Genomic DNA, 27,743 nt, shown 5'->3' with positions numbered 1-27,743 from the left:
GAAAAATTGTCCAAAACCACTTTCTTTCCCAAAAGATTACATTTTGTTTTTTCTTGTCTTTCAACGCTAGAAACTATTGTGTGCCATTCAACAAACAACAAGTATTTTCTTTCTGTCTTCTTTCTCAAGAGATTTCCTGACAGCTGAAGATAAGGAGAACATTTTTAATGCTGACCATTTTCCACTCTGGTACAGAAGAGCTGCTGAACAAATACCTGGGAGCTTTGTCTATTCAATCCCATTTAGTACAGGTCTATAATTTTCTCATTCTCTAAATGCTGAGCCATATGTGATGCTGAAAGGATTACAAGTATGTCAGTACCGAGTGGGCTCTGCAGCTAATCTCAAATGTTAATCTAAAATATGCATTGACATTTGCAGCTAATTTACTGGTCCTTTGACCAGGTGCATCTTTCACAGGGCTCCAAGTGAAACCCCAAGATGTGGTTGTAACAGTTTTCATTTAATATTTGCACAGGTTGAAGTTACAGCCTAGTATTTTAAGCATGACAAGTCCAACAGAGCAAGTGTCCACATTAATGAGAAGCCCTACCAGTTGTTGCTTTTGTTGCCTCTTTTAGCTGAGAAGGCAAAAACTGATTGCACATTTCAGTGTTTTAAGCTTCTTGTTGGGGAATTTTGAAATGGCAGTGCCTGTATGTTCTGTGCATACATAGAACATGATGCTGGCTGTCTTATTTTCTGAATGCTAAATCCACATGGTCTGTTATTTCAAACCAGGGGGGAAAAGCTAAATTTCTTCATTCTGCAATATGTTATTTCAATTTGATTTTTTTTTTCTTAATATACCATGCAGAAACCGCAAACAAAAGCAACGTAGTGACAGCCAGTACTGCTATTCAACTTTTGGACGACAGAAAATCTCCAGTTGTTGCAGGTAAAATTGTTGTAGCTTATTTATTTTGTTTCATTTTGTTTTAAAGCAGTTTATGAGTTCCTCACTGTCTCTTTTGGGTTAGCAGGAATTTAATGTAGGAATATAATCTTTTAAGAAGACAGGAGGAGGGAAAGATGCAGTTGCAGCTGTAAGATATAGTTGAATGACTTAGTGTAGCGAACACTTAATGCCTCCTCTCCCTAAGAACTTGATCCTTTATTAATTGATTAGCAAAGTTCCCTATGCTTTGCTCCCCAAAGCAAGATATGGAGTTTGACTTAATGGAAACAACCGTTATCAGTGGAGCATTTTTAGTAGATACAATTCTATATCATGATAAATCAGAATATATTATGTTAAGGAAAAGGAAATATAAGAAAGGACTATCTGATGTGTAAAGGTTCCACCCAGTCTTCAGGTTTGAAAATCCTGTCCTATAACAAATGATACAAAGTGCTCATTTTGTCTAGATTACCAGAGATGTGATTTGATCATATAAATTGAATAACAGAGCTGTACAGTCTATCAGCCAAGAGTGTAACGGTACCTAAAGATTAAAAGGTGAAGCTTGAAAACTACAGATTAGAGATAAAACATACAGATTTAAAAATTAGAGTAATTTTTTAATTAATCCTCACTCAAATTCAGATTCTTTTCTGAACAGTTTTCTCTAGTTCCCAATGGTTACTGACTTTGAAGAAGGAATTAATTTAGGAAAGTCTTATGGCTTATTATGCCAGAAACCAAGCTCTCTGATCTCATGGAAAACTGAGTACCTACCACACAGAGCAAGAACCATCCTGTTTTTCTCATATTGAAAATATGATTTAAAATGCAGTAAGAATCAGTGAATACAATCCTGAAAGAGCAAAGATGTGCCAGATAATTGGGAAATCTCTAATCTGTTTCTTCAAACACAGAATATCTCCACTGATAATAGTACATTTTACAAGGTCAATAGGAAAGCACCCTTCTGACCCCAGTTTGCATGAATACATTCTTCACAATTGATTGAACTCTTCCATAATATAACGGGAAATACTAACTATGACTTCGTACTCCTGTTGAAGCATAAAACAGCATTTATAGACTAATGTCAATGCAGATATGTGCAAATTGCTGAAGATGTAATTAAGAGTTTTCACTGTACCATGAAGAAGGTTGATATGTTATTTCTAGAATGCTCCATCATTTGGAGTTAGCAAAAAGCTCATTGTGCATTTTAGCATCATCTGTAAAATGTGTAGGGTTAATATGCATCCTGAAATTTATTCTTTCCTCACTAGTGTTTGCGATTTAGCATTGACTTCGAGGAGGTATCACACATAACCAATTCTAATACTGTGTCAACAAGCTTTGGGGTTATTTTGTATTAATTGTAAAAGAGAGCGGCAGATGTTGCTTCCATTTCCCCAATAATTATGTTTAATATTGAACATTCAAAATTACTTGAGTCCCATATTTTCTATCTAAAATAAATACCACAGCACATAAAAGGCTTCCATGATGTCTGTAAATGCATAATGCCATGAAAACTGTGAGCAGTGTATTTACGTTCTGAAGCACATCAGTGGTTTTCTGCTTTTATTTCTGTAAACTTTAGAAACTGTATGCTATTTTTTTTTTCCAATATGAAGCACTTTTAAGAGTTTGCTTTGAATAATTTTCCCCTTCCCTCTTGTATGGTTGCATGCTTTCTGTTTTTTGGGGGGTCGGGGAGAGGCCTCTTTGGATCTGTACCAACCGTTTTCTGTGAAAGTATCACTCAGCCAGCTACAGCTGGCTGTAGTGTTGGAAACAAACAAGTATATGCATAATTCTTGTCCTTGTTAACTTTGAGATCATAAATGTGACTTGTCAGTCCTACTTTTTCCATCAGAAAACTTTCAACAAAGTTGAAAGCAACTAGTTCAATTTTTATGTTTTATTGCAAGGTTGACAATATTCTGTTTTAAGCAAAGTGGATTTGGAGGGAGTGGTAAATGTTCCAGTTTACAAAAAACAGTTTGAAGTTTTTATGAGCCAGACTTGGGAGACTAAAGAGGGTTATGGGTAACATTTTCAAATACCTACACTGAATTTCAAATTTGTCCAAAATATTTCATTTTAATTTGTGTCACGTAAGTATTCCTCATCCCTTTTGGGTCTGAGTGGATTACAGAAAGCAGCAGGATGGGATACACATTTCATGTAAAATCACTCTGTTCCCTAGAGGGATTTAGCTGAAAATAATGCTGTGCCAGAATGTTGTGTATTACAGATCATTACAAGAGTCTAAAACTGGCAGAGAGAAACTAGACCATTATTATTAAATGCAAACATGAGTTAGACCTGCCCACAAGGGGGGAAAAAAAGGAACAAAACCAATTCTTACTACAAAATCTGCAGTCTTAAAAAGTATTTTCTTTGTAAATTTTTTAAAATTTTGTTTTTGTAGAAAAAAATCAGTTATAACAGACTACATATGCAAATCTACACTAAGGCTTATTGCTAGTACGGAAGACTCAACTCTTTAGTGTAGGCAGAAAATCCTAAAATCAATGAGTCTCCAGACTCTTACTGTAGAGAACTTGAGTGGCGCTGCTGCTGTTTCACCATCTGTACCTACTAATACAAGTTCACTGTCAGAAAGCATTTGCTTATTGGCAAAAAAATACGTAATTTGTTTTTAAAATCTGTCCTGCCTCTTTCAGTTGAGATTGTGATTTTACTTTTTTTTTTTACTTCAATGAATGCAAATTTCTATAGAAAGTGTGGAAGAAGGAGATAAATCTTCAATATATAGGTGTAGTAGCATCATATTTATTACTGTTTATACAGATTTCAATTTATTTGCAGGAGAGAAAGGGACAATAGTACTGAATGCAGTACTGAATGCACTTGCGCTCAAAATGGCTTTGTCTTAGTGTTCTCTATGACCATGTCTTCTATATCAAGTTTACATTGAAATGTTACGTTTCTTCAAACTGTCCATATTACAGTGTGAAGGAGAACAAAAGATGGTGGAATTTTATTTTTTGTTCTTCTCAACATGATCTAAGAATTGTAGAATCACCCTAGTCTTGAAATTCCATGAGATTCATGTAAGATCAGCATTCCTTTCAGTGACCAAGATGAAAACAGTCAATATTGCATATCTGAATTTAGGTAGTAATCCAGTTATTAAAAATGACACAAATTAAGACCAAATTCTCTCTTCTGATGCTCATGTGAAAGGCAGTCCTTTTCATGCTAGCTGTTGATATAATTCAGCATTACAGTCTTGTATTCTCTGATATTGCATGATGAGTGAACTCATTTCAGGTCCTTTATTTGAATCTCTACTTCCAGGTAGTGAATATATGGGCATGTGGATAAGTGCAGCATAGGATTTGTAGATGTTATGTACATGTTTCTTTTTATTTCTAATTTTTGGGGGAAGGTTGATGTTTTCATCATTATGATTTTTTTAAAAACAAATTTTTAAAGATACTGCTCACCTAGACAATTCTGGGCAAGAGATGAGGACAGAAGCAATCAAATGAAAGTCATCATAGAGTAAAGCAGGCTCTAAAAAATGAAAAATGTTTCTCTCTTGAGATTTTGAGAGAGTTTATAGAGTACATGAACCTTCATGTATGTTCCCTATAGATGCATTTTAGCTCAAAAGCTACAGTACACTATAGGACCTTAAAAGCCCTTTCTGTTGAAAGAGGCCATTGCTGTTCACAGAAAACATGAAAATTAGCCCCTTGGGATGTTTAATTAAAGATAACAGAACTGACATAATCTTCTTAGGGCAAAAATTTATTAAAGAACATTGAAAAAAGAGTCTGATGAAAATTGTCAAAATCTCTTAGGTTTTCTTCATAGAACAAGCAGAACCTGGAATTTCAAACCTCATTGAAAAAGTCCATAGCAGTGCTCTGTAAAAAGCTCCGGACACCTAGTCAGAAGAATGAAGTATTAAATCATACGCAGGCACAGTGTGTAGTCTTATAGTCATTTAAAATTTAGAGTTTGAAGGAGATGGGGAGAAACAGTCCATTTTTGTTTAATACTTAAAAATGCTTAAAAATTCTGAAATTAAGTACAAATTTTCCTGAATTCTTTTGTGCAGACTAGTTATATACATGAACGGTTGGGTTGAAATCGACCTCTTGAAATCATCTTGTCCAATTCCAGTGGACTAGATCTTGAGCTAAAGCATGTTACCCAGAACTGTGTCCACAGATGGAGACTCCACACCCTCTCTGGGAAACCTCTTCCAGGGTTTGACCACCCTTGCAGTAAAAACAAAATTGTTTTCCCTTTCTTCTGAATTGAGGTCCACGTTGCAAAGAGGTGTGCAAATTTGTCACAGAAAGACCATGAAATGTACCTGCGTTTCTAGTATTGCAGGATATAGAACAGCAGTATGATACCAGGTGAACATGAATCATCTTAAAAATTAATAAGATTACTAATTAATAAGATTACGTGTGTATATGACACTTATGCTGTCAGCAGCGAAGGACTCAAGATTTAAAAAATAAGCATATAAAAGATTGTACTACTTTGAAACTTAGTTTGAATGTCATCACGTGTTCTTTCCATGGTGGAAAGGTTGCAGTAGAAAACGGTTTAAAATTATTAGATATAACAGCTAGATAGTATTAAAAGGTGTTTTTTTATTAATATTAGCACCTATCAATAAAAATATAGAATTGCAAAGAAGTTTTGTTTCTATGGTACCAAAGTACAAGGAATATCTAAAGTGGTTTTATATTTATTGTCTACCAAAATATTTTATATATGATCAGTTTTGTATTGGACTTCCTATTTATCAAATTTTAAAGTAGGACATAGAAGACACTAAATGAGTCCTCCCTGCACACATGCTTTTCTGTGGTCTCTCAATCAAAATCAAGTAATATTTTAATTTGTTGTTTTTTCAAAACATACGAAGCTTTGCCAGTACAGTTAGACATGTAGTTTCTGAAAAGAAGCAAGCCCTCATTGTGCTGTGTCACCTTAATAGGAATCATAGATTAATGGAAGCTCAGTGTAGCTAAATTAGAAATGAAAGTACTCCGGTAATCTGAAGATTCCTTTTATTCAGCGTGATTCTGGAAAGAAAAGAAACCCATGTTGTTCTAACATACAGGCATCTTTACAGTCATTTTCTATCAAAGAAGAGTGATTGACGGCGATGTGCATTCAAGCGTTGCCATAGCTCTGTGAATCTACCCTGACTCATTCTTTGCTGCTGAAGCTACATAAAAAGAACAATTGCACTAATTCCTGTTTGGACAGAAGAGAAAAATCGGTGCAAAGGAACCCTGTTTTTCTTCACAATTGCAAGCTTCTTGATCGGTGTTTTTGTTTTTCTTCTGTGTATTAAGCATTCCTCATACAGATGGCCGGAAGATCCGCCACACTCAGAACCTTCTGTGGCGAAGGTTACCAAGAAGTCTGTAGCTCTTGGGAGAATACTAGACTGACAAGGGTGAAATTCTGCCATTCATGAACATGTTGAATAAGTGTTATACTTTGTGTGTCGTCCTTTCAAGAGAATAGATTTTCAGAATGATTAAGGATGGCCAAATTTTTCTCACAGCCTTTATTTTCTGCTGCCAAGCAGTAAAAGCTGAAAAGAAAACAGGAGATACTTTTTACCACGCATGATTCATATCTTTATGTAGTGTCTTGTCTTTATATAGGTATGTGACACAGAAGGTTCCAGGGAATCTGTCCTTAAACGCATGACAGGTGCATTTAATTCCATAGTAGAAGGTGCCATAACACAAGGGCACAGTAAGTGTTAGGTTACTCCCTGTTCTCTGCCACACAGTAGTGCTGTGAGACTAATAGAAACAATTCATCATGCAAGAGATTCCTTGGAAAACACATGTCCATATGGCTTAGCAGAACAAAAGAAACACCTTTTAAAATAGTACTATTGATTTCTGCTAAAACTGTGGATCATGCTTAAGTGTTATTTTATGCATATATTATTTTTTATTTAAGTGTACACTAAAATACATATTTAAAATATAATAAGCAGGCCTTTGTAGTCAGATGTAGGAGGTATTACTGAATCTGAAGAAAAGGCAGCCTAACCCTCTTCTGTTAACTGACAGTTTGATTTTAAATGCTTTTACCAAAAATCCTTATTATTCAGACAAGGAATATTAAGTTTTATACCAGCAAACAAATTGTCCCAAGTAAAGCTAGGATCTTTTCCCTTTCCACTATTTAACTTTTCAAAGCTGATCCTTTATTTTTATAACCAGCCCACATAGAAGTTCAGGGGGTTTTTTTTGCCAAACCCTGGTTAGAGAGAGATTTTTTACAAGTGTCCTCATCCGTCACCTTCATTATTCTCCTTTTTATATCGTTTTAAGAACAAACATTACTTATTCCATGTTAAATATTCCTCGTGAAGATGCTAAAAGCCCTCAGGTACTTCGAATGATGCAATGTGAAGATTCTCCTTTTCGTTTCCCGTCCATAAGCTAAAGAAGATACAGCAAAGATTTCATTTCATCACTAATTTGCCATTAAAAATGGCACGCAATTTTGAATGACTCTATTCTGGCCCGAGGAAAGTGACCCTGGTGATCCTGCTGTTTAAGATATTTCAAACCGTGCCGAGAAAACAGGAAAGATCCAAAAATGTGATATTACTTTAAAAATACTAAATCTGTCTTACTGAGGCTGGTCACACTTCAGTTTTTTAATCTTTCTGTTTAAAACAGCCTCTCCAGAACAGCGATTTGAAAGGAAAATTTGTGAATATACCAGTTTTTCAGTAACTGAGGCTTCTGGTGATCTAGGCTCTAAGGAAGGAAGATTCTTTTACAGTTTCATGGAGGAAAATATGCACATTTCAATGGAAAAAAAAAAAAAGCACCTTTACAACACAAAAATTTTGTTCTTCAGCCCCTTTTTTCCTGTTTTGGTTTTGTTGTGTGTGGTGGGTTTTTTGGGGCGGGTGTGTGTGTGTGTGTGAATAATGGTATATACATGGCCTCAACATTCCATTCAGGGTTTTCCGAGTGAAGTCAAATGGAGTTTGCGTGCACATCTCTCTTCGAACAAGATCCCAGAACATGCTTTGAAAAAGTCATTCCCAATAATTTAATCCAAAGTAGTTTTGAACTACTGGTATTTTTAGGAATGGCAGATATTGTAAATGTTTCACAAATAGTTAAATCTGCTACCGTTACTATAGCACATAGAATAAATACATCTGCTCTGTACTGCTTATACTTTTTTTTTTTCTTTTTTTTCTCACATGTATTGCTTTGGTATTACTATATTATTAAAAACATTCAAGCAAATGTCACTGTCATGCCCAGTCCTTAAAATTTATGACACCATCTATAAAATTGCATTTTAGTAAGAAGGCCTAAGGGAAAATGAATATGTCATCGTAATGACACACCAACTAAATTTCTGAAGCATTCTAAAATAGATGTTTTACTTGTCAGGCAAGACAGTGATTTACTTAATCTTTACTCCACATTCTAGGCCAGAGAAGATTATATTCAGCAGTAGCGTTTAGTAAATCCCTCAAAATGCTTTTCATGTTTTGGTGGGAAACCACTAGTTTATGTTATTACGGAGTTTCTTGTTCATTTTGAATATGAGCTTTGTATTAATAAATCTAATAGTATGTGGTGTAATGTTTTCAGTTTCAGGAAAACTGAAATATGCATTTGTACAGTCTAACATTAAACAGCTCGTGGTCTTAGGTTAGGAGCCATGACTTGGGAAACATGGTTTGTAGGTAATGTGTGGAGAGGTGAGCTTCTCCAGAGAATGCTTTGGAGCATGTGGTAAAATCCTGCCTCTCCACTGACTGAACAGGGAACCTGTAGTTAGATGGTGTATTCACCACCATTCACACATCAGTATTCATTTGTACGTGTTCTCCGTTCATTTTACCATACAGAATTAGTGTGTAGAAGAATTGAGTAACAAGGCTTTTCAAGATCTCTGCTAGCATTGGCTTGAGAATTTAACCCCTATTTATCTAATTCTTGGGCTTTCCTCACCACTTGTTCTGAGAGAATCTGACAGATGAATTGGGACAGTATCCCAACATGTATATTATTAACATGTATAGCAAACTGCAGAGTGCATTCAGCTCTTTGTTTCTGCACTTCTGCTGTGCTGCTGGGATTTGTTGTCTGGTCGGTTGGGTTTTAGTACTCTGTAATTTGGGTAGGAGGAAGATCTTTGTGATCTAATAACAATCAGATTCTAGGGGCATTTTGCTAAATAATTCTGCTGTTAGCAAAATAAATCCCCGACTGCAAAACAAGGCAGCAGATAAGCTGCCAGGACCTTTTGAAAACTGCAAATAATGCCGTGCAAGTATGAAGCTGCCATTATATAGTATATGAATAGGTTAATACCAGTTTAAGTACTATGTATTAACTAATTTATTCCCCACCCCCTAAGTAGACTGTATTTCCAAATATTAACAGTGTTTTCTTATGTGTTTGTTGTCTTGAAATGTGGATGGCAGCCTTATACAAAAAGTTCAACGTATAGTGTACGTAGCCCTAAAACATGGGGGGATCCCTCTGTAACGAGTGAGAGAGCGCAACCGCAGCTTTCCCTGGAGACAGTTATGGAGTGCGCCGTCGTTGGTTTGTTTCTTATGGGTTTCTAATTCCTACTCCTCCTCCCCTGTTGTGACTTACTGCCACATCCAGGTGATTGCTGTTGCTGCCTGTCCCATCCGGGGAGCATACAGTCACGTTTCGGGTAACATAATCCCAGGAAGTACCAAGACTCTCTCATGATTATTATGACCGTGCCGCTTTCAGCCAAGTTCAAAGATCAAAGTTGTAAAAGTAGGCATACTTTCTGGATGCTTAACTACAGCTTATGTGTCTTCTGGCCAGCAAAGATAGATGGTTATTAGTAGGCAACAGTTGGTATTTTTTTGTTAATGTTGTAATGATAGATAAACTGTTTGTGTCACTAAATGTTCTACTTTGATACTCAAGGAGAGGGATCCTGATTTTGTTTGGACGTTGTATTACTAGGGGATAATGAAACCGAATTTTAATTGAGTTTTTGCAAACTCTGGATGGAAAGATTTATATGGCATGCAAGTATGTTTCAGTTTAAGCTTTGTTCCTTTGAAAATAGATACTAAGGACATTTTACGTAAAGAACATTTTGGCGTATTGTAGTTTTTAATCTCTGTTCTGAATTGAAATTTTAGAAAGCCTTTTCTGAAAACAAAGTAATATGGTGACCCTCTACATGAAAGACAGGAATACAGTAATATGTGTACTTTCTCAGTCTTTGCAAATACCTTGCAGAGTAGTGTATCCTGATATTTTGTTGACTTTGGGGGGAAGAGTATTTTTCACAGAGATTAGAAGAAAAATACTGTGCTCACTATGATGCCTCTTATGAGATTGCTGGAAAAACAAAAAGCTTTCTCAGGAACCTTTATCTGAAAAATAAAGCTGTGTAGACAACTTATTTCAGCGGCAGATGTCCATTGCTAAGCTTTACAAATGAAGAGCACTTGTGTGGGGAAGCCCTAGATCCAGTCTTCCACTTGTAGTCAATAATTGTTATTGACAATAAATTGTGCCTTTTATCTCTGTTTTTCAGTATTTGAACATTCTGTTTTCCTTTACTGAAAAATAAGTAATTTTGCATTTATAGATTAAGCAATTGAATCAATACTTTTCCCTGAATGTCTGCTGTTAGCTTATCATTATAAATAGCTGGAATTCATTAATTGCAAACACATTTGTAAATATTATCTATAGTTTTATAAACCTTAAATGAAAAATTTCTCTGGGGTATTTTGTTGTTTGGGGTTGGGATTTTTTTCCCCTTTTTTCATTAAACAGCAAGTTAGAAAGTGCAAATCAGATTTTGTGTGGATTGGCTTGCTCTACTCATAGCAGAGTGAACTATTGGAAATATGGAATACTTTACTTTCTGGCAGAACTCCATATCAATTTACAGCCTATGTGTGCATGAAAATCCCCAAAGAATCTTAAATGTGACTTAGAAAGAGTTTCTTTAAATGTTGTTATGCCCTTCATTGCCTCTTCCTCACGTTTTTTTAAAAAAAAAAAAAAAAAATCTACAGTAAGGAAAGCCTGAAAGATGTTTCTTGATAGAATTGTTTTTTAGGGGCTAGGAAGATGTTCTGGTTATTCCTGACTAGGAAATACCAAGTCAGTTTTTGATTTTCCTTCGCTTGAAGATAGCAGAAGCTTGAACTTATTTGTGATGAAGGCTGCATTGCTGTATCTGAGCCTATTAGAAACACTGTGGGTGAAATCTCTCTGGAGGTCAGAGTTTTATTAGCTTTCATCTTAGGATCTGTAGTTTGAGTTTAAGTATGCTTATTTTAGGTTGTCACCATAGAAAAGCACTGATTTGGCGTGGCTCTGAACTCATTTTTTGGCCCATGGGCAATAAGATGCTATCCTATATTACTTCAGCCTTCTCTATCTGATAGATTATGTTTTGCTTTGTAAAATGTCATTGCAATAAATGGATAAAAGAGTAGAAAATTTAGATCTACACACTCAAATAACTTAGCTCTGAAAATAGATTGTTCATTAAGCCTTACTGAATATTTAAAAGGGAAATAACGCAAACTTGCTTCTGAGACACGTTGTCAAGAGATCAGATTGAAAGAGCCTGAATATAAATATTCTAAAAATTCTGTGCCGATGATGTCTCAGCTGCAGTAATACACCCAATCTAGGGTACCACATTTTAAACAAAATGAAAAAAAATGAAAAGGTTCCAGGGAATGCAGGGGAAAAAAGTTCGGAGAATGTGGCCTTACAGGAAAATGTGAAACAGCTTGATTTATTTAGTTCAGGACAGAGAAGAATGAAGAGAGCTTAATAATAATATAAAGTACTTAGCAGTTTAAAAAAAAAAAAAAAAGGACAGACAGTAATTGATTGTTTTCAGTGTCTGCTAGATTTAGATTAAGACTGAGATGCTTAATTTTCTCTGGACATGAAAGTAACTACAGATGCAGGAATGAGCTTTAATATTTAGGTTGCAATTATTGCTAAGTAGATAAGAGCAAGGGTTACGTGACTCTTGCCATATAGCCCATTACTCAGCTGAGGCTGTTACTAGAATAGCTACAGAACTTGATCTTGGAATCCATCTGTTGGAAGGGGAGCGGAGGTCTCTGAATGCCACGACACAGCTTCCTTTTGCCCTTATTGCAGACTGTTACGCAGCCATCGTCCTCAAGTCTTCTGCCCAGTGGAATAAACTGGTGAGATTTTCACCACAGGCTTCGAATAGATGCTAAGAAAAGCCTTAGACTATAAGCATAGTTGATTTCTGCATTCACTACCTAGACAGGTCTTTAACCATGTCACAGGAGGGATTTAGAAAACACGTTAGACATCTGTCACAAATAGTCTAGATGTATTTTATCTAGTCTTGGAAAAGGTAGATGGAGTTGCTGATCTCTGTTGGTTACCTTAAAGTAATTTCTAAGAATTATTTAAAAAAATACTTCTGCACATTCGAAATATTCTTTCTCTTCTAAACTTACATTACTCAAATGGTTTTGGCTCTGACTGATGGCAAGACTGTGCTGCAGAAAGTTAAGGCGGACCTTTGAATGAATTCAGCTGAATGTTCTCTCTGTGAGACAGAACGTGTAAACATGCAACTGTATTATCCTCCCTACTGAAGGGCAGCACTGTGATGGGAGCTGCTTCTGCAGTCATGATATTTGCAAAACGGAATGCTGTGTCTGGATTTGGGAATCATAAGCTTCAGTAAGGTCTGTAGCAAGCATGTATGCCAGCAGGGTAACGGGTAGTGTCTCTTCATATATGCTGTACGTGCTCATTTCAGTGCTTGTATCTGGAACGGTGTAGCATTTCTTCTTTCTTCAGCATGTTCTCAGCTCTCTTCTTTCTTCCCTCCTAGGTAATTTAAAAATTATATGTGATTGTTAACAAGATACTTCCTATTTTCTAAGTTAGACAATGGATGTAATGTCTACTTGTTGTCTTCTAGGGCAGATTGGAAGGTGGAAAGAATAGATGTTTTTAATGCCAGTTTAAGTTATCAGTGGCAGTGTATGGACTGGCCGGTTCTAAAACTGATTGTCAGTTGTATTTCTGGATACATACCAGGTATTCTAACATCTTAAAATGTAGTTGGTCATTTGTAGCTCTTTTGCATTTATCTTTGCAGAAAGCTCACTTATGTTATGCGCCACAACTCCTATGTTGTACTAGTATTACGCCCAGAGCTAGTAATGGAGATTGGAATACTTTAAAGTGGCTACATCAAGTTTTCATTGTCTCAAACACTCAGCCTTAAATAGCAGTTTCAGAATATACATACACAAAATACAAATAAACTTACATTCTTCTACATAAATTCTTTATATTCCAAATATTGTATATATTTACATTTTTTTAAATAATGTGGAAAAAAAAGAAGCAGTAATTACTATTAAATCAATCCTATTTAGATTCTAGGCTTTTTAACTGAAGTGAGGTTTTATTTGCAAGAAACCAAAGACAGAATAACTCAAGCCAAGGAGCTATCAAATGGCTCTTTTTCCTCAGGAGTCCCGTGCTGTCTGACCGGGGCCAAATGTTCTCTGTGGTATTTAGCAGTAATTGCAGCATAGGCACAACCATAGACAGCAGCTGCCAACATCATTAGACACACAATTCCACAGACAACTCCAGTGATTACTACAGTGGCAATTGCATGACGCAAACTAACAGGCCTTGGCTTTGGTTTGGGTTCACAGTTTGAACGGCTGTTTTCCCCGTGTTCGTTGTGATGAGCATGCTTCAGAGAACTTCTGTGCTCAATGCTATGGTGGTGAATGCTAGCCAGATGAACGTGAGCTGTCATTACAGGGCATGCCCCAAACAGCTCATAGGGAACTTTGAGGAGGTCCTTTCCCTTCCGAATCCCTGGTGTTGAGCAGATAATGCCATCACTTATTCCTCCTGAAAATAGAGAGATTTATGGTCTTAAGATTAGGTGGACTCTGAATTACCTTAATATAAAATTAACAGAAACCTGAAGTAAATTTATCATCAGCTTTGACTTTATACTTTCAAAGATTTATATCTTTAAAATCTTTTTTCAGTTAGATCAATTGTAAGATTATTACACTTTAGCACTCATTTAAGTGAGTATTTGCAAGAGGCAATTCATCAGGAATTGCGTTATCTATGATTTTATGGATGTAAAAGTAAAAAACAGTGGTGGTATGAAAGTAAGAACTAAGTCATAGACGAAAACGAAGAGATGTTGTTAACAGCAAGTTCGTTCCATTCAAATTCCTATCATTACGTCTTCTTTATAAAGAGAAATGGAAACAATGTATGTAGTAAAGATTTCCCACTTGATTGAAATATTCCATAAAATAGTCATTGTTCTGACATCATATGGTAGCTGTGATGAAGCAAAGAGAAAGTTCAGTAAGTTGTATGTATACATGAGCAATTTTTCAAAGCAAAGCTTATGGTAAGAAAATATACAGAGATCCAAAGGAGTTAAGATTAATAAATCTATTACTCAAATGGTAAATTTCATGATTGCTTAGAGCCAGCTTCTGCTCTCTCCCAAAGGATGTTTTTAGTGCAACAGGAAGTGTAGTAGGAAGCCCCAGTCCTGGTAAATCACACGGTTGTTTCTCAGCATGTAGAAGAACACACACTGAGGGTAGCCTTCAGGTTTCTAATTAGCCCCTACACCACGGCTTTAGGGGTCTAGTGTGTCAAGGAGTCAACAAGGCCAAAAACGATGTTTACATATTTCTAAAAATTAACTAATCAAATCAGTTGAATTTTCTTCCTCTTCTCTATCCAAAATAATACACCTTTCAGCTAAAGCCAGGCACAGACATTTTCATCCTGCAAAGACTTTGTCTGAGAAAGTAGTGAATACAGATAGACCCAGACGGACATCTGGAGACTACGCCACAAATATTGATGAAATTCCAAGCCAGATATGAGCATAGCAGCTTGTCTCTTGGTCTTTAATAGCCAAACTCAAGGTTTGGTTCTAGGCATCCTCAGTGTGTTAGTTTGAATGTAGATATAGATAAAACTCCAAATCCTGCAACTGTGATCCTTCTGTTTTCCCTATGATTTTAAGGAACTAAATGTGTGTTCTTGGGCTGGAAGACTGGAGTCTCACCTGAACTGAAGCATTCTCTGTAATTGTTTACGAGTATTGATTGAATGTCAATTGCCAGAGCTGGATTCAGCTAAAAATACTGCAATCTTTTAGAGTTATATTGGGCACAACAGTCAATACTTTTAAATTCAGACAATGCTCCATCTCTAGCAATGTTTTGTTAGGGCTTGAAAGAAAGATCTGTAGAGCCACAGTACTATTTTATCATAAGTAGTATACAATATAAATAATGGGAAAGATTAATGTGCAGTGTAAGTAATTTTTCTTCATGTGATTCACACAAGTAATTTTAGGGAAATATAAACATAGAAGAGAATATAGTATTTGGGCTTCCTTTAAAACTTGTTGCTAAAATGAATTTGTAAGTTCCATATCACTCCGTTTAAGTAATCTAGGCAATGTTCGGAGAGATGGAAGGGCATTACTGAATTTCTAAACAACATTTTTTTATATTTATATTTATATATATTATATATATAATATAAATATATATTTATATATTTTTGTATTTTTTGAAATAAATTTCAATACTTATGCTGCTGGCACAGTAATTAAGATAATCTGATATGTTTATCTTGGATTCATGTTATTCTTCTGCACAGAGAAGTCAGAACCCCTGCTGAAATTTGTTGTAGGGAATGGTTCCAGCATAAGGCAACTAAAGCCCTGGGATAATGTAATATTTTACCAATCCAAAATACTAAGATTTTAACCCTGAGAGGGGTTTAGCCTTTTGTCTTTTCTAAAGGTTGTCTGGCGGTGGCTTTACCTTACCCAGAGACTATTCCTGTATTAACCGTGTCCCTGCATAGCCAATACAGTTTTCCAGCTGGCCTGTAGAGTTCTGATGCCTGAAAATAGCACGTCCATTTGATCACAGGCAACACAGACCATCTTCACATATGCTGTGGTGCAACATGCTCCGTGTCGCTTCCATGTACAGATAGGTAATCGGTAGTTCGATCACATGCAAGCTTCAAAGCCCGATTTAGAGAAAAGCAAATTGCCCTGCTGTTCTGAATTCTCAGAGTCTGCATACCTCCTGGGAGAAAGGAATTAATTTCCTTTAATACTTAATTCCTTTAGAATTAAATCATATTCTTTTTTCTACAGCACAACTCATTAATATATTTAAAAGCAGTTGTGACCAAAATATGAGGCTACTTTAATTTATAAATTTCCCTTTTCCCCATGTGATGGCATTACACATTTCTGTCGGGAAATTGTCAATGAATTAAGTGCCTCTTCTGGTTAACAACCAATTAGGAGGCAATACTAGGCAAGAGTAAGCTTGTCCAAAGTGTAACATACATTTTTAGGTAAAGTATTCTTAAAATACTAAAGAGCTCCTAAGTGATAATTTATAGGGGAATTAGAATCCTCGATGATTCTAGTTTGCCACCTGTATTTATGAAAGAACATATATTCTGACCTATGCATAAGAATATATTTTAGTGTGCTTATCTGAGGGGATGATCTAAGGTGTGGGATAAATTGTTAAGCCGTGGTAGTGAAGATCAGTCAGATGCTGGTTAAGTGTTCTCATGCGCACTGTATGTAATGAGAAGAATTCCTTACCTCTGTATAAAAAGCTCTCCAGCCACAGCTTCAGGCCAAAGACGTTACAATTACATTGCCAGGGATTATCTTTGAAAAGAACCACTTTCAGGTTTGGAAGTGACTCCAGCAGAACTCTTTCCATTTTCTGAAGTTTGTTACGCTTCACAGACAGCAATGTTATATTCCCTGTGCTGTTTCCAAAAGTCTCAGGCAAACGTATAATGCTGTTGGATGACAAGTCCAGTTCTTTTAGGTGTGGGAGGAAACTGAAAGTCTTGTTTTCTATATAATGAATCAAATTTCTGGTTAGGTTTAGAACCTGTAGATACCGTAGTTTTTGGAAAGCACCCGGTGCCAAACTTGAGAGGGAATTATTAGACAGGTCTAAGATTTTGAGCAACGGTGTCCCAGTGAATGCATTTTGGTTGATTCTCCAAATCCGGTTATTCTGCAACTGTAGTATCTGAATTTCAGGAGGTAAACGGGCAGGAATTTCAGTAAATCCTCTATTCTTGCAGTCTGCTGTTTTTGAGGCTGTGTGGCATAGGCATTTGTCGGGACATCCATGAGCTGCATATAGTAACAAGATGACACTCAAAACTAAAAGCCAGTTATCTGTGTCACAAGTGAAAGAAAATTTAAAATTAGTTTTAAATGTTTGTCTTTTGGCAATATACAGGTCATTTACATGGGCAAAGGATATACAGCTACATCATAAATGTTAATGTAGATAGCATAAAGATACTTCATTTTTTTTACAACACATTAGTAAATTACAGTTAGTATTGAAGTACATATTTATAATGCAGAATGAAGTTATTGCTTCCATGGTCTTAAAATGAAGTGCTTCCTATGGCCTTCTCTTAAGTACAAATGGTTTTCAGGAGGATGTGCCATCAGCAGAGCAGTAATGTTCGAAGGGAAGGCTACAGAGTTTCTAAGATTATTAAATTAGAATGTTTCTCTTTCGGTGGTAGTACAACTTTGAGCCATCTTGTGCCAGAAGAACTGCAAGTGGAACTTCTGTTTTTCTGTGTTTTTACTAACTGTATTATCTAAAAAGAATGAAGTTAATGTGCTGTCAAAAGAATAACAAGCTTCAGACATTGTTATAAAAACAGTATTTTTTTCAGTAGTCCAGATTCTGTAAATTTGTTCTTTAAAATGTCTATGTTTATACTTATTGCTTAAATTCTCTTATCTGAATGCCAGCTGTACTTCCCATGGATACAGGTTTCTACACAATCAGCAAACATTTGTCAAGAAGCTGTTGAAAAGATGAATGAGTTGACAAGAGTACTTAGTAATATTTAGTAATTCTAATTGTCTTCTACTCCCTGATGTTCAGAACAGTTTTAACTGAAAAAATAATAGTTTCTACCTTTCATATCTTGTTAATGATCTTACTTTGAAAACAAGGTGCCACTTAAAGCTATGTTCGTATGCACAGCATGAAATGAAAAAAAAAAGATCAGATGATATTGAATAATTAGGTTTTCTGTGACTAAAGGAAGTCAGAATGATAAATACTTTTGTAACGTTGTTTTTGAGATGCTTCAAATAATTTTTACTATTTACTATTTCAAAGTAAAAAACATTTTAGTTACTAGTTGAAACCCTTTGATATTAAAGGACATACCTCTGTAAGTCAATAAGCAGTAAGTCAAACAAATAACAGGGAATACCATATTAAAGGAATAACACTGTATGATTATAACATTGAATATGACAAATGTATAAATGAAAGTTTTGTTTTGAGACTACAGTTTAAGTCAGAAACTACTCATTAATCTTCATTTGAAAATGAAATTGTATTTATATTAAAATTATACATAATCTTCTGCAATACTGAATTCTACACTGTAGAATTCACTTGAAAGAATTCAGCATTCTTGCAAGCAAGGTAAGCAATACTTTCAGTTCAATACATTGTTCTGCAACAGTTGGCTTCAGCAACTGAGACACAGCTTCCAATGTAAGGTTAACATAAACACTGCTTGGCAAGGAAATGCTTAGAGAACAGAAAGATTTAATTTTTAATCCGAATGCTTCAATATCTCACCTTTCATTCTGCGTTGCTTGTTCTTCACCTTGCAGAGGATTCAGTGATTCAGCCCAGTTTTCTGATGTAGAACAGTAACAAACACTTTGTTCTGATTCCCACTTCAAATCTGTAATGTGCTCATCCAGTTTCTTTTCTGTGGTGGTTTGTTGGGGGTTTTTTGACGGTATCTGTGGCTTGTGTAGTGCACAAGTGCAACTATTTCTAGTGAGTTACTCCATCAGCCTTTGATTTGTTTCGTTATCACAATCTTCCCCCCACATCCCACACACCCCCGCTGTCCATTTATGAATCGGAGACTTACTCTGCCTCTTAATCAGTGAACAGGCCATGCAAAGAGCGTCTGTCAACTCTAACTGGACAGCTGTAACATACAAATAATGACCTGATAGCCTTGCCTTTTCAATTTATTTAATCTGCCTCAAATGCAAGGCACAAAAATGAAGCTGCCCTTTTAAATCCAGTATCCTTTCTGAGTTCTGGTGGATTATTGGCTGTGCTGTGTGAATTTTTGCAAGATCACATGACCGTGAACATGGATTCTGATTATCCCGGGCTATGACTGGAGGCAGTGGAGTGTATAATATCACTACAAATAGGCCCGTGGGTTGATGACATGGTTTTGACAGTGCACTTGTTTGCTCTTCTAAGCTTATTCATTTGACATCCATTAGTTGTGCTGGACAGGATTTTCTTGCATGGGAACACAGCAATGGTGGTTCCTTCCGTATAAATGGCATATGTACTGATATGGTCACTAAGAATACTGAACAAATTTATTTTAAAAAATATTGGAAACAAATGGCAGATGGTACTAAAATTGTAGTTCATCTCTTTGTATGGTGCCTTGACTTGTATCTTTGTAACTTCTTCAGTATAACTCGTTCATACTGCACCATCTACAACAATAAAAGGATTAATGACTTGTGACTATGAAGGAATTCAAAGGTGTTTAAAGGAGTGAGATCTGCTATATAATAGTCTTTTAAGGCCATATGTTAGCTGTCCTATGGAGAGGGAAGTTGTGCAGTGAAAAGTTCTTCAGACCTATTCTTATATGTAACATAGCTTCTTTGCATTCAAATTCTGCTTTTAGGTGCTTTTGAAAAGATCACACAAAGCTCACTTTCTAGGGCAAAATTTATATGCTGTAGGTAATGCTATGGAAGGAATCATAGAAAAGTGAGATCAGCAGGTCGAAACTGCTGTTGAAAGCAGGGTCTTACAAGGGGTTATCCAGGGTCCTGTCAAGCTGAGACATGGATATTTCCAGCAAGGGGGATTCCGTCACTTCTCTGGGTGATGTACTCGAATGTGTAACTGTTCTCAGCATTAATAATTTTGTCTCTACATCCAAACAGAGTTTTCCTTGAAGCAGCTTGTGTCCCTCACCTCTTGTCCTGTCACTATGCATTCTTGTGAAGAAAGTAACCCCTTTTCTCCATAGCTACCTTTCAGTTACTGAAAGTCCGTGTCTAGATCTACGCCACCCTCGCCCACAGGAGAGAGCCATAACTGTTATTATTGTATGCTTCGATGAATTGTTTCTGACACCAGTCAAGATACCCAAAGGAGCAGTGAATACTGATGGTGAGTGAAGGAGAATGTAGAACAGCTGACATTCTGTGAAGTAAACATGACTGTTCATCTCAAGGATGCTAGGATTATTGCTTCAAATGGCAGACCATCCTGTCCTTGACACTCTTGACAAATGACACATCATCCTGATACAAGATGAAAGTCTGTGATATAGTGTAGAGGAAAACTATAGATACGGATTACCTGGTACCATAGTCATACTAAGTAACTCCAACTTTACAAAGGAAGAGTGAGATAATCTTAAAGATCAGCTGTAATGTACTTTAAATGAATGTCAGGTTAAAGTGAAAAGCTTCTCTAACCTTTGTTGCACAATACATTTATTTGCTAGTTCCTTTCCCAACCCATGTATATGCACACATACAAATATATAAACAACCTTATCTTAAATAGTGCCAGTGAATCATTTTAATGAAGAGGAACTAAATGTAAAAAGGGCTATTATAAAATATCATCCTCTTTAGAAGTTGTAGCCTTGTTAGCTGCAGATGCTCTGCTTTTCTGTTTCAAAGAACAAATATAGGTAAGGTACCTGTTGCTTGAGATGACATCCCTCTGTCCTTACAATAACTCATCCCTTGTACCAATGATAGCCTTTTTCGTGACTTTTGATTATATTGCAGGAGGTACTAGCTATTATGTTATTGTTTTCTGGTATGATAAGACTTTTTCACACTTTTAAATTCTCTTTGGTATCTAAAATTTTATTTTGGTTCATGAATTCAAAGGGTTTCTTTAAGTTGTTTTTCCTTCTTAACTGATGTTTGCTGACCAGGTGGGCTTACAGGCTGTCACAGCAGTTTGTCTCATGTAACAGAGGGCTTAAAGAATGTTTCTTAACTGCCTCTCTTATTTTAAGTTAGTCTTTGCTACTGTAATTGTATTATTTTTAGTATGCGCCATATTAAAGTGATGTTCATAGGACAAGGTCATTGAAAGTTAAGCACTGTGGGAGGTTCAGTTCCAACAATAATGCAGAGGTTGTTTTATGTACTCTGAATTGTGGTATAAGAAGTTACTACTTTTTTTTAAAATCTTCATGCCGAGTTTAGATTTGGAAACATATGATTAAATCTGTCAATTTGCTTTTCATGTAGATGTGGCTATTTTTTCCTTATATTGAGAACTCTGAATGCACATGTTTTGTAAACATAAGTTTCCCCAACCTATAATCCATGTCTTATTCCCATGTATTAGTAATAATACTTTGGTTATGACAGAGAAGTCTGATGTGGTGAAAATTATAGTTGTGACACAGGTAGAGATTTGCCAGAAACAGAATAACCATGAAATCTACTCTACTTCTGGCCTTTTGAACAACCAGCAGGATTCTTTTCAGTTGTCTGATGTGGTACAGCAACTGTGTTATTGTGACTGCTTAAATTAACTTGTGCCTTGTTGTAACAAGATATGTTTCCCATTTCAAATAGCAAGACAGCCCAATGAACTAATATCCTATCCCTGTTGGCTGGCGGGGGCAGTTCAGCCTTCGCTTTGCCAGCAGATGCCTTGTTGCAGCAGTTACCACCATCTGCTTCAAAGGAGAGTGGTATGTGTAAGAATCATCTCTTTTACAGAGGAGCAGTATGTTAATTAAACTCTATCAGAAAGGAAACAATTTAAATATTTCAAATATTTACAAGCTACAGCATTTGAATTTCACTGCATTGTGTATTGAGTCCAGGCAGACATGATTATATTAAAAAAAAAAATGTTCTGAAGACCACAGCAGACAGTTCCTATGCATTCTCTTTATTAGATTTATTTTTCTTATGTTTTTGAGTGGGAAGGTATTAAAACTGTGACATTTACAGGGAAATGGCATGCGCTTTCTCCATAGTAACGTGTTTCTCCAGATTGGTAAAACAGCTAAACTCTTGCTGAAGACCCAAAATGCAACTTCAGGCAATGCAGACTCCTCTTCGTTCTGGTTCAGGACAAAAAAGAATTCATATTTTCTAGTGAAACAACCCATGCCTCTGTTGTTAAAAGACTCCCCCTTTAACTGGCACTTAAAAAAAAATACAGTACTGCATCGTTGAGAAAGATTGTACCCTTTCCCAGCTATGCGTCAGAATTGCGTGCAAAGAAAGATGACAAGACATAAGAAAAACATGAATCCCTCATGCTTTTCTTTCTACAAAGGCAGTCTCCTTGTACTCTTAAGAGCTCAGGATCCTCTCACCTTTTGCCTGACAGGGTACTAGGTTTTCAAAACTTGTCAAAAATTAGAGGAAGGCCCTGGATCCTTCTACTTCCTACCTTTCACGAGAGAAGTATAAGCCAATGGATCAAACCAAATTTGGCTTGAGGAAGATTTATACCTTAAAATTCTGGCCATATTTTCCAGAAGAGGTGGGTGCATGGATTTCTTCAGGCATCTTATTGCTTTGGTAGGATAAGGGGAGGGTAATACCAGCTAGAGTTTAATAGCATTGGATCTTGGTTATCACACAGCATAAGGAGACACTATGACGTCTAAAAAGTTGTTCATGTCTGTCCTTGACCGTGGTTATGAGTTGTTTGGTGCTATCCCTTTAAGGTGAGAGGCAATATTTTGTAACTCTAGAAATGGGGAAACAGGCAGGCAGTTGTGATTTTGTATTTTGGATCACTGACTTTGTGGGGAAGAGCCCGTTTTTTTCCCTGCCAGTGACTTGTTCTGCCTTACTTAGATACATCTGGTACTTGTTTATACAATGCATAATTGATCTATGAAACGCATTGTTGGGAGTTATCCTTGGGCCAAAAGATTAGCAGGATTCATATATAATCTGGAGCCATAATTACCTCATGGGGCAAAAAATAATTTAGAAGGGATATAAACTTTCACTCTTAAGGGCTTTAATCAACCACTAATGGCAGGAGTTATGGAGAAAAACCTTTCCCCGTGGGCAGGGGTTTTTTCCATAATTATTGTTTATGGGAGTTTTTACACCTTCCTCTGCCACCTCTGGAAGAGGCCAGTGTGTGAGATGTGATAGTGGACTAGATGAGCTGGAACATACCGTGTTCCGGGTGGAAAGTTCCAGTGCGGGGAGGGATAGCTGGGCAGACTTGCAGCGAGCTGCGGACGGGTGAGGTGCGTGCTGCGGTGCGCGGTGATGTCATTGAGGATGCCTATCTGAGCACCTCTCAGTTAGGTCAGAACTCTGTTCATCCCCAGACCACTCTTCTGGTTTGGACTGGGAAATTCTTTTAACATTCATATCCAGGTCTTTGCTGGTAATCTATAGACAACTGTTTGGGTCAGTCCCTTGTCTGCAGTTTTTTTCATTTTTTTGCTCCGCTGAAGTGATGCAAGACTTTAAATCCATTAGGTAGGTCAGGCAGCGATTTGTTGTGATATTATTACTCTAATACAATGTAGTTAGGAGTTGGTTTGGCTTGTACTTCTTTTCCCATAACTAAATGAGCAGAAATATGTGAAGGTGCGAAGGGGTTACTGGGAAAATGTGCAAGCACCAGCCCTATAGTGTGCTTTGGAAGGTAGAAAATTTATTAAAAGGGATGCAAGGCTTTCAGAATGAGGAGAAACATGGGGAAGGGAGATGCTCCACTTTTTTACCTTAATTGCAAGTTAGATGAAGTTGCAGCAAGGGGCAGATTCTGTGTCAGCAGAATATTTGTTCCATCACAAACAGCAGCAGGGGGTGGGGGTGCAGATTCAATTTTCAATCAGTTCCTATCTAATGACAACCACCTGTTCTACATGCTGAGCATCCGTAGATAAAACTTATCTCTGGTATGATTAGAGTTAATGGACTCATTTTACTGTTATTGTAAATAGAAAAATATATTGCTTGACATAAAGTTAACAGAAACAAAAGGAATAAAAACAGGAGCTAGAAAAATACATGTAAAAATAAGGACAGGTGTACATTTTGTTTTATCTCTACAGTTTAGATGCTTTTTGTCTGCTCTTAAACATGTTATTCTAAACACTGTCATTCTAGCTAGCTTATTCTTATACTATTAGTACTTTTGGTTTCTTATTTTTATATTTGATAAGAATTTCTATTCATGGTCATAGCTTACCCTGGACTCGAACTTAAGAACAAATTATAAATTTCCTGTTCATTCTGGATGGTTGATTTACTAGGCCAGTTCTTGTGAGAATTGGATTTTTCTAGAACAACTTCCTGTAAAACGCTTTTGGAATGTTCTCAGTGCATGAAGAAAGATTGTAAATGTTTCTTAAGCTGCTGCTCACCAATTGTGCTGTGAAATAGAACTTGTACTTCATTAATTCCTTTTGTGCTTTTAAGGCAAATTATAATAGTTAAGTAAAACTCACCATTAAATATTGGGAACTCCTGTACTTACGGGTTCAAAAGGGCTCCTTTTGTCTTTGCCTTAGCAGTCACTTGAACATGAGAACTTGCAGAAGCAGAGATGACATTTGCTGCAGTAAAAAGACAAATAATTAATCTTCTGTAATTCTTGCAACACTTTGGAAATAGCCAGAGGAATTATTTTTTTCATTAATTTAAGCAATGTACGAAATAGCCTGACATTGAAGCTATGCAGCTGATAAACATTAAATACATAATTTTCAAGGATTTAAACATCAGCATTTAGTATTCTATTGGATCAGCACCAATGTCCTCAGTAGCTTTGGATTCAAGCTTTGATGGAGTGTTTCCCTTTCATGGAGTTTCTCTACAAGAGAAAACTTGAAGCTTGTAACTCCTGAAAGAATTGCAGCAGGTAAAGTATGATGTACCATCTGCCAACTACATTAGAATGTGCATGATACCAGGCTATAGCCCTCTTCGATGCTGGTATGTAGCCTTTGTAACTAGCAGACCACCGAAATGACAGATGAATAGAACCTGGAACGTCGGGTGCATTGCTTATGGAACCGTCTCACAAGTGGAGTAAGGATATTGTAAACTTTTTTCGGTATGACTCCAATGGACAAGAATGAGCCAGATAGCTATACGTGCTGCTGATGTTCTTTCATTTCAATAGCAGATAAGTTTTACAAGGCAGTACATAGTTTTCTGCTTTTCTGGTTTCTTGGTTCTCTCTGGATTTCTGTGTCACCCCTACTGCTTTAACTGCTACGGCAGCAGGCACCAAAAGTCCACTGTATACGACATCCTAGAGATCGCATGGCATGCCATTATCCTTTTTTTTTTCCCACTCCTATTTTTAACCTTTTTAACCTATAACACACCAAGTGTGTTATAAAAATACCTTTTTCTCCACAGAATGTTTTAAATGAAGTAACAGGGTCAGTCAGTTGTGTAGACAGACTTCTCATCCCTCAAGTTTAACTAGTTATGCTGTTTTCAGACATGATAAAACCTTGGGAAACTTAGCTAGTATAAAGGATAATGATGTTTCTGTTCAGAATTTGTAAAATAGGCCACTGAGAGGTCTTTTTTCTTTAAAAAAGAAAAGAAAAGAAAAAGAAAATACTCTTTCAGAGGGCATTTTATTAATGAGAATTACAATACTGGAAAATCTGGTATAGATTAGCAAAGAACAGTAACAGTGTATCCAAATGGAACTGGTTGAATAATTAAATTCCTTTAATAGGTACTGAAATTTAAACCTCTTGAGCCCTCTGATGTAAGCATAATTCTTACAAGTCATGGAACTTGATTCTAGAAGTGTAACGTGGGAAAGAAATATTAGGATGATGATTAAGGTTTTCAGATACCCTGCGAGGAAATTTATGCAGGAGTAAAACAATAGATATTTAAATGAAGAAAGAAAAAAACCCCAACCAAACAACAACCCCCAAGCCTCTAGCTATAAAATGTAAAAAGAAGCTTTAATAAAACCTTATTTGTATAGGTGTGCAGTTTATACCAGCACTAATGAAGCAACTTGACTTTCCTTTTAGTAAAAAGGAAAATTATTTACTGAGATTTAAAGCAACTGTTAAGAGGATCATACCAAATGGTTGACATGCTGTCTGCTAAGTAAGAAGGAAAATGTTTTAGTAAGATTGGCATAAATGATGAAGTCCTGACAGTCGTAATACCAAGCTATGCCTAGTTCTACTTTGTACTAACCAAAGCTATCTGCAAGCTTTTAACTGTGGTTTCTGTTTTACTGTCCCCTAAGATGCTGGAGAATGAACTTTCTGGGTCAAGCACATGCACTAGTTGAGAGTATAACAAATTTATAACAACAGTTGGAATCCCTGTGGGCAAGTATAAAGAAAAAATACTGTGTAAAAGTAGATTATTAGCCCTAAAGTTGAGACAGCATTTAAATGTTGATCTCATCTTTTTGTCTTCAATGTTTTTATCTGACTTCTGCTTTGTCACCACTGAATGATGCTAAAGTATACAGGTAATACATATTACCATTTAATGCAATCCCTTTTTATCCAAAGGCACTTCTATTTTAATACTGTTTAATTTAGGACATGATCTCAAAAGTTCCCAACCTAGTTGAGTTTCCTCTGTCCATATAGCTATAGCTGTCTTGGTCAAAAAGGGTGTGTTTTGATCTTTATTTTCTTTCATTCTCTTCTGCGGCATGTTATTTTGGAACATAATGGCAGGGCTGACCTTGGTTACTCATGTTTTGGCTGAGAATTTTTATTCTTTTCTGTTTTCAAAATGACAGTACATTGCTCAGTGTCTATTTTCTCTCCATCTCTGTGTTTCAGCAGAGTTAGAATAGATGAGTTCAAAGAATAGTACTGCTGGCTTCCCTGTTTCTTAAAGTACTCATTGAGAAAAGTAGGCTAACTGCTTTTAGAAGTTGGAAGTTATGCATCATGTGCCTAGTTTAGTGAACTAATAATTTCTATACCTCTTTTTTTTAGTGTCAGTAGGATCTTAAATAGGTTTTCATTAGTTACTGCTACAAACTTCCTTCCTTGTAAACCATTTAGAAAGAAGAAAACACAGAGAGACTTCTCTGTAATTTGTAGTTCGTGATGATTTGGAAATGTCGCTTTCCAAACATAGGCACTTAAGTGAACATCTGTATTTCATGCAGCTGAAAGGAACTGTAATAAAGGGTTTTCCGTGGAAACTATACACTTTATCTGCTCTATGCCATCAGCTAGTCATACTTTCACATATTGTTGCTTTCTTAGCTTTGGAGTTAAGGGATACCTATTTTAGAAGAACAGTTCTGCAGATTTTCTTAAATTGAAAATGTGAAAACAGTTTTGAGAGAGAAGTAGACACCAGTTTATATGAAGGAGTCGCATAACGCTTGATTCTCTGTAATAAGTCGTCTGAATGGAACCTGGCTGAAATCAGTCATGTAGAATAACATTTCAGATTTACACTACGAAAGTCAAAAAACTGTTTATCTCCAGTCCTCCTCACTGTAGTGTCACAGTACTTTTGCTAAAGCATGTCTTGCAGCTTTAAATATTCCTAATTAAGTCTTTGGGCCTGGTAGTTCTCCTAAAATCTTAGGGAAATACTTCATTCAACTCAGCAGAGATAAGATGGAATGTAATTTGTACCCTTT

General features: G+C 36.3%; 2 protein-coding genes across 2 annotated transcripts in view; one reads left to right on the top strand and one right to left on the bottom strand.

Moving 5' to 3' along the window:
* Positions 1 to 27,743, top strand: part of CACNA2D3 (calcium voltage-gated channel auxiliary subunit alpha2delta 3) — a gene marked incomplete at its 5' end in the record, with an annotated part of 467,841 nt that overhangs the window by 374,774 nt on the left and 65,324 nt on the right. Inside the window, 2 exons of the mRNA XM_082004801.1 lie at positions 130 to 251; positions 818 to 898. Of these exons, the coding sequence (XP_081860927.1) occupies positions 130 to 251; positions 818 to 898 (203 nt within the window). The remainder of the gene's footprint in view (positions 1 to 129; positions 252 to 817; positions 899 to 27,743) is intronic.
* Positions 13,316 to 23,399, bottom strand: LRTM1 (leucine rich repeats and transmembrane domains 1; the record flags this gene model as incomplete). Its single annotated transcript, XM_082004556.1, has 4 exons — positions 13,316 to 13,869; positions 16,646 to 17,334; positions 18,690 to 18,750; positions 23,297 to 23,399. The coding sequence occupies 4 exons, from the start codon at positions 23,397 to 23,399 to the stop codon at positions 13,436 to 13,438; spliced, it is 1,287 nt and encodes a 428-aa protein (XP_081860682.1). The 3' UTR covers positions 13,316 to 13,435.

The sequence above is a fragment of the Phaethon aethereus genome (assembly GCF_964289735.1).
Source record: "Phaethon aethereus genome assembly, chromosome: 11".
NCBI lineage: Eukaryota > Metazoa > Chordata > Aves > Phaethontiformes > Phaethontidae > Phaethon > Phaethon aethereus.
The sequence above is the reverse complement of the archived record's forward strand: the minus strand, read 5'-3'. Positions and strand labels throughout refer to the sequence as shown.